The sequence below is a fragment of the Cyprinodon variegatus genome, unplaced genomic scaffold, assembly GCF_000732505.1.
Source record: "Cyprinodon variegatus isolate N-32 unplaced genomic scaffold, C_variegatus-1.0 Scaffold535, whole genome shotgun sequence".
NCBI classification, from domain to species: domain Eukaryota; kingdom Metazoa; phylum Chordata; class Actinopteri; order Cyprinodontiformes; family Cyprinodontidae; genus Cyprinodon; species Cyprinodon variegatus.
In genome coordinates this window covers 5,924-13,909 of record NW_015150988.1, presented here as the reverse complement: position 1 = coordinate 13,909, position 7,986 = coordinate 5,924, and the positions used below count along the sequence as shown (strand labels likewise).

At 40.2% G+C, this 7,986-nt stretch overlaps 1 protein-coding gene across 1 annotated transcript in view; it reads right to left on the bottom strand.

The window, feature by feature from the left end:
- The window catches only part of yjefn3 (YjeF N-terminal domain containing 3), a 27,302-nt gene extending 20,907 nt beyond the window's left edge, over nt 1-6,395 (bottom strand). The window contains exons 1-2 of the mRNA XM_015391299.1: nt 6,298-6,395; nt 2,637-2,745 (exon numbers count right to left, since the gene is read on the bottom strand). Coding sequence (XP_015246785.1) covers nt 2,637-2,745; nt 6,298-6,395 — 207 coding nt within the window. The remainder of the gene's footprint in view (nt 1-2,636; nt 2,746-6,297) is intronic.
- Nucleotides 6,396-7,986: the final 1,591 nt, after the last annotated feature.

The following is a 7,986-nucleotide window of genomic DNA, read 5'->3' as shown; positions in this document are numbered from 1 at the left end:
ATTATACATATTTTTGGTTTTCATAATATGTCCAAGGCAAATGTGGGGAATTGTTTTCATTTGTATATATCACAGAGAAGGTAGTGAAACAAAATCTGTGCAGATCTGCCAACCCTGCCTAGTCTGAGCCTCTCTATACGCAGTGAATGGGACATGGAAAAAATCGGATTGGAGATTTAAAATGTGTATGCAACTGAAGTGTTCAGGGCTTAAGCAAACCAGGGCATAGTCAGTGTGCTTTATTGTTTCACTCTATTATCTTTCCGAATTCCTCTCACCAGCGCTGCACCATGTTCAAAGAATAAACAGAGTTGTTTGTTGTTTGTTGATGTCCTTACGTTGTGTTCGATGGTATCAAGTAAATTAGCAGGTCTGGTGTTCCCAAAACATGCAGACCAGAGCCAAGGAGATCTGGGTAGAAATGTGTTAAGTGAGCTGTTCCCACTGTCACTAAAAGCTGATTGTTCCCGGGTTTAAATGGTTTTTTTGGCCAGTGGGAAAGGGGTATTAGAATTTTACACTTAGGGATAGACATGGCTGTGATGTCTTAAACCAAACACCTATGAAGGAAAAGAAAACTTCTAAATCCACCTTTGCAGTTACCTGGAAAAATCATGAAACCTAAAAAAGGTTTGATCCCCTAAAGCAGGACCTCTGATGTTTGCACTGACCGACCAACCCGCAGTCTGGTTCTTTGAATTCAAATGAATTCATTGCTGCAAACATCTCCCGTCTGCATTTAGGTGTTGAAAACCATCAGACTAATCCAGAGTCTGCAGCTGATGGTTGTGGCCGCTGCTGTTAGAACACTAAAGGGATTACTTACAGAAAACCTAAAATCTATCTGCCAACCAGTGTGTGTGTGAAACATATGAATGTTGGTGTGGTGTCCAGCAGCGGGAGCAGCTAGCAATGAAATCAGTGAAATCAGACCGTCTGCTGCTCCTTCTACTGTAATTTCCTTTAAATAGAAATGATGTCATGTTCAGCAGCGGTGCTCTGCTGGCGGCTGTGGGCAGCCGTGATCTGCCGCATCCAGTCCGTGTTTGTCTAGTAACACGAAGCTGCAGGGTGTCTGGTGGAGGGCCAGACATGAGGCCAACGGCGGCTGATGATAATAGAGGGGAAGTGGATGCGGTTGGTTAAATCACACAGAAAGCCTGTGCTCTGCTCTGACTGATGTCCCACAGGACCCGGGTTCACTCTCATCTGGAAGGTGGCTGAGGTGCTCTCCTGACGGTTTTTGACTTAACTTGTCCTTTTTCTCTCCTCCTAACGAAGCAGGATTTCATGTAACTCGGACCTTCGCTTTGAAAGCCCACAGTGGAAACCATAACGGCATTGGACCAAGCCAGCGGTCTGCTCAAAGACACCCACATATGTTCCTACCAGCTCTGCCTGACACACTCACCTCATCCTGAAAAAGTCCAGATCACAGCGCAATGAAAAAGCAACCGCAGCAGAAAAGAGGCCCAGTGTTTCAGCAGCGCTGTGGTTCAGTTTTGCCAAAGAGTTAGCTCAGGTGTTCTGTCCCCAGGTGAACTGCACAAATGTTTGGCAGTAAATGGCAATGAAACTTCAGAGCTCTCTCCCTACATCATATTTAGAAATTTGTGGAAGCAAATGCCAATTAGAGTGTAAGCAGCAGCTGTGTCGTTTTCCCCTCTTATATAATCGAATGTCCTCAGAATAGAGGAGGACATTTAAACTGTGAGGCTGAGGAGGGGATGCTGGACACTGAGGACCTTAAGGAAGGTTTTCTTTCTTATTTCAGACATTTTGGGATTTTTATTGTTATTTTTTTTGGTTTTGCTAAATGGGGTTTTCCTCTATTTAAATAAATATAAATAGTTTCCTATTAGGCCAGGCATACAATGCACAATATTTTCAATCATTATACTCAGCTAAAGGTCAAACTGTACAGAGAAATCACAGAGTTTAAATCTTCACAGCTAATGATGTTCCTTCCTAAACTGTACGGCTCTGATGTGATCCACCTAATCACACTGCACATCCAAAAAACACGTCGGACTCACCGCCAAAACATGGCGCTGGTCGGACTCATCAATGTGGAAGAAGAAGAACTCCCTTGTTTGCACACAGGCAGTGCACGATTTTCTGGTAAATCAACTCGTAGCTCTGCTTCAACAGCAGGATTTGCCCACTAATGCCTCACAAGGGCAGACTGAATTTCTAATATGTCTGATTTCTTCCCGACCTTACGATTCCCGATCGTGAGGCGGTCGTGAAAGGCTAATCTCCCCTCTTTACCCCCCTGTATACTCCACGACACAGGACGCACCATGAGGCTGAAACTCATGAAATCAAATTTCTATAGTTGAAGAACAAAGATCCTGGACTTGAGAATCATTTTTTAAACCAAGTTGTCTTCAACATTTAACAATCCAATCAATGATGGATGGATGGATGGATGGATGGATGGATGGATGGATGGATGGATGGATGGATGGATGGATGGATGGCTGGATGGATGGATGGATGGATGGATGGATGGATGGCGTAAAGGAATTTTCCCTTTTCTCCTGCTGTCTAGTACATCATTGTAAGCTAGCTTCCTATGACACTCAAAACAAGAAAAGAAAAACTGATTTATGAAATAAAAACTTTGTCCATACCTTTGTGATGGCAAGAGCGCAGGCTTGTCCCCAAAGTTCAATCAGCTGCTGTTGTCCAAACCTGTAGTCTCTCAGTAGTTCTGTCTCGATAGCTACTGCGTCCCCTTTGCTGAAAAAAACAAGACCTGCAGTTTATAACCCTCCTTATATTTATACAAAATATCCACTATAACTGGATTTCTGTGTGCAAAGCTGATATTTTCTGTTAGTATGCTAATAAAAAATGAATGTTTTTTCTTTTTTTTTAATAATTTTTTATTTTACTTTTATTTATTTTTTTTAATCGTCTTTTAAGATGATGCAAAGTTAAAATTGACACTGTTGCAATTAGGTATAAAACAAAGAAAAATAATTGTAAGGAAATGATCAGAAGAAAAATGTCCCTTTAATAGAGTACTGCAGTAAAGCTTGTCCCCTCAACAGTTTTTCCTGCACTACTTTACTTTTATGCTTGAAGTAGTTTCAAACATGGTACTTTTACACTTTTACTTGAATGAAAACGTTAAGCTGATACTCTAAGTTCTACAAAAGTGTTTTAGAAAAAGTAGGATTTATACTTCTAATTGAGTAATAAACATTACTACTTTTGACACCTCTGATCAGGTCTGTATATTTACATGTTATGTAAAGAAATTACAAAACAAAGTGTTGAGGTAAGTCCTCTGCAGGAGCTTCCAAAGACGTCTGTAACTGCTTTGAAAGCAAAGAGGGTCTTTATGCATGAATGTCAGATTTATTCTACTGTTCATTATCTTTCTGATCATACTTCTCATTTTGTCTTATCGCTGATCTTCTCATGAAAAAAAGCGTTGCAGTTTCTGATGGTAGGTGGGATTTCCTGCTGAGAGAAACAGGTCAAACCACAATGAAGTGGTGCAGCAAACCATCTCATATTCATAGTGTGCAGAAAAGGATTGAGGAGGAACCTTTTAACAAGAGATATCCCCTCTACACTACAGACACCTGGTGGCCATTCTAAGTACTGCACATTCTAAACCAACTAATGAAGAAATCCCTCTTAGGGCACAGAGATAAATCTCAATATTTTACCGCTTTGCTTCAGATCCCTCCTCAGGGAAATAAAAGAAAAGCTTAGATTGGGAGCAGCTGTACATGTCATTACTGAAACCATTCATTTTGCTCCAAACGAATATGAACAGAGACAGGATGGGAGTCAATGCACAAAATCAATAATCTACATCTAATCAGCGTCTACTCAGCAGGTTTCAAACCTTTAGCTGTCAGCGGGAGCTGAAAGGAGATCAAGAGCTCTTGGAGTGAGAACTTCTGGATGTAAAGCATGAGTGTCATGTTGCTTGATGTTACATCATTTATGTTGTTTTTGTGACATCATATTTTCATCACAGAAAGAAAAAAAGGAGCTTCCAGAAGCAGTCACAGTCCACCAGACGTTAAAGCTAAGTTAGATACAAGTGGCTCAAATTGTTTGGCATTTAATCCTGAAATCCAGTTAAACGAATAAACCCCAGGAATGCAGACAAATATAATGAAAGAAAATGACAAAATCCAAAAGGTATTTGCTATTTTCAAATAAAATTGCTTCTTTTACAGTAGGAAACATGTATGCTCCATGATGCAGCATTAATACTTTATTATTATCATTTCACAATTTTGATTATCTTATTCTTTGGAGAGAGACAATCTAGATCACATAGAGGAGTTTTTGTTGTACTGAACAAAACATCTGCTTTTGTTAAAATATTCCTTTATTTTCTTGTTAAACAAGAGGATTTCATGATGATTGTTCCCTGGGTCTTTATGGGAAAGGTGTTTTTAGGCTGACTTTCACACCAAACATTTAAAATAAAGAACAACTGTTTAGTTTTTGTTCTCCTTAAATCTTTTTTTAATATTCCCAATATCCTTATCCCTTTAGTTTTTATTTGATTTATTTTTGCCAGTCCCCAATAAAGCCAAATTCAAGGAATTATTACCTTTAGTTTCGATCATCTGTGTGTCTCTTGCTTACCTGTTCTGGTTTGCTGTGACGCCATTTCTGAATGATGGATTGAAAAGCTCTGTGAGATTTGGATTCTTTGATATATTTTTTATATATATAATAATATATATATTTATATAACCTGCTGTGTTCCTTCATCTTAACTATGATTTTTTTTCTTTTCTTAGATATTAAATAATAATAATAATTCACTCGGCCTTTGCAGATCGGCTCAAAATCAGACCAAACTACAGAGAGTTAGACTTGGTTTAGAACCTTTTTTGGGCTGCATTGTTTTTATTTAGAACGTAGGTCTTCAACAGGGGGTCCGTGACCCCTAGGGGGTCCACAGAGGTACTGCATGGGGGTCGCAAAGTTTTGGTTGATAACATTTTTTTTTTTATATTCCCCCCTGCAATTTTTCCATTAATTGAAAAGTCTTTAAATACACATTAACATGAATAAAACACACTGTATTAAACAGATAAATTGAGGAAGAAGATGTCTTTCAGTCATCAATGCACACATTCAGCGACACACAGGAGCTCTTTCAAGCTGGGCACCGTTTCATTCACAACACCTGTCCCATCAACCAGGAATCAGAATCAGAAATACTTTAATAATCCCAGGGAGGAATTACTTTCGTTACATTACTCCATCTGTAATAGAGGGACTATAGGACCAGTTTGATATAAAACAATTTCATTCAACATATATAATTAGGGGGTCCCCGCTCCATCTCGCCATCAGTTTGGGGGTCCTTGGCCTAGAAAACGTTGAAGACCCCTGATTTAGGAACATCAGAGTAAAGGAGGATAAATACATGTGCAGGACAGATTTCATTATATGAAAAATAAAAAATATTCATCATTAAGTTAAATACCTTTGTGGGTCTTTACACATGCATGATCTCTATAAGCTGACAGTGGCATAAATCTAACCCTGCTTGGACTCCTTAAAGCAGTATGTCTGTGTTTGGTTCTGTGCACTTTGTGTGTCTGCACGCCATGCATCCAAGTGGGGCTCCTGGCATTTACCTGTGCCAGTGGAGTGGCAGCAGCTGTCACCCACGGCTCACTTCAGGGATGTTTCCTGAACCACTGTGACAAGCTGAACTTTGGAAAGTTCACCGTAGTCCACAGGCTTTGCTCCGTTTTGCTGTACTCAATGCCCCCAGCTTGCCTTGCTGTTTTCGTAAGGTTACACCATTCTTTACTAAATCTGAAAAAGTCTAATAACCCGTTCAGCTTTTCGTGATGAGAGATTCTCAGCTTGTTGTTACTAGATTGTAGAACCCACAGTACCGTCAACCAGTCAATCTGGAAACCTGACTATCCTCATCAATCTATTGATCATCTAGATTATTGACAGAACAAAGTGTGATGTGTTTGCTGCTCAGTGGCTGCCAGTTTCAGTAGGCCCCACCGCAGGGGAGCAGCTTGTGGTGTTCAGGACAGATGGCTGCTTCATGCCATACACTGCATGTCTTTTCAATTAGCAGCTTAGAGGCTGCTAATCATAACTGGAAATAATAGATTTCCCAGCAGTTATGATAAAAAGTGGACCGTACCTTTAAAAGATCGGGCACCAAACTTGCTTTCAAAGAAACATTGTTGTTGAAACAGAAAGCATAACATCATCCTGTGCAAGTAAGAAAACTGTAGCTGATTCAATCCTCAGGAGTTTCTGCTTCTGTTGCACCTGCAGCCAAACTGCTCCCTCTCCAGAGGGACAGTTAATTTCCCCATGCTGCGCATGAAGTGCTCCTGCTTTGTGTCAGCTCTGGTCATCCCACCCATTTATGATTACCACCTGCCTAATGACTCTGTTTACCTCACACTTGAGATGTGGTAAAATGAAACTTTAATGATCACACTGGGGAATTTAGGCCTGCAGTGCAGCAAAGAAAATAAAAAACAGAGATGATCATAAAAACATAGAGATAACAAAGCACACGTAATAAAAAGTAACACATTTGAGATGTTTCTACGGTGAAAAACAGCACAGATAGAAATCATTCTGTCAGTCATGCTGCAGAATCACTAAAACCGTTTTACAACAAAGGAAATACTGTAAATCAAGGTAAGACTAAGAAGCGTCCTTTCCTTCTGCTCACGGTTTCCACCTGTGAAGCGTTCGAATCTGATTAGAAATGTTTCCCCTCTGAATGTCAGAGGGGCCTCTGTGTTTCTAGGCCTTATTACTGGAAGACCGAAATAGCCTTGTTTTACCACCCCCACTCTCACTCTGACTGATTTCCACTTTCCCAGAGAGACGGAAATTTTCAGCCGCCTTTTCTCTCCTGGCAGCGTTCTGTTATTTATCACACGGGCAGATTGTTTGCAGTAGAATTACAAAAACTGACATCAGCTGTTTAAAGACTGTGTTTGCTTATGAAAAGCTAATACTGAGGTAATATGCATTTACTAGTTACGCCAGATCATTACGGCTGCTGGATGTGTTGTCTTTTTACTAGACTTTAATGTTTTCAGGTGATGTAAGCTACTCACTTCACATAAGTCTGTAATAAGGCAACAATCAATCAAGCAAACAATACCAGACGGAAATTAAAGTGCAATATTTGACGCGTGGGATTGTTTCAGACTCTTAAGTTGCGAGAAGACAGAAATAATCAGTCAGTCAGAGGAGGAAAATATTTTTTTACTTTTAGACGGCGTACGAATTCAGAAAATCACAAAAGCATCAGTTTTCAATTCTTAAGTTCCTGCTGTATTTCATGCATGGAAAGTTATAAAATGAATTATGATTCTCCTTACATCTCCTCAGCAGGCTTTACAGGTCTTACAAAAGCCTTGGTCCTCCAATATGTACTGTTTGTAATTAACTGAAGCGTACCCAGACGGGTAAATCCTAGACTGTAAAGGGAATCCTGTGGTGCTTTAAAGGGCAGGCAGTAATTAGTGAAAGAGAAGCGAGGGGATAGAAAGGCACCGTTCATCACTTCCATGGCTTGTTTTCTTAGTTCCTATCCGTTTCCTCAGTAATCATCCTGTCCACCTCCTGCCCTGTTCAATACGCCACCCATGACTTACTGCAGGCCTTAGAAAGAACTGAACGCTACCATAAAAAAACATGTTAGTGAGAGAGAAGAACATTTATCTGTAGGATGTCTACAGCTGAATAAAAATCATGATATTCAGGTAGCACTGTTTATTTGTTCTAAGTATAAACCCAGTGGAGGTTAAACAGACTTCTTCCCCCCACACACACCAGACGTCATTTAGACGTTTGTTTTTAGGCTAAATCTCGCCAGTCTTAGCCAAGATTTAGGCCCCGTCCACACGAAGCCGAACCCTGGCCTAAACGCTCAAATTTTTCACCAAACCAGCCTCTCATCCATACGAAGCCGGCGTTTCGGGGTCTGTAAAC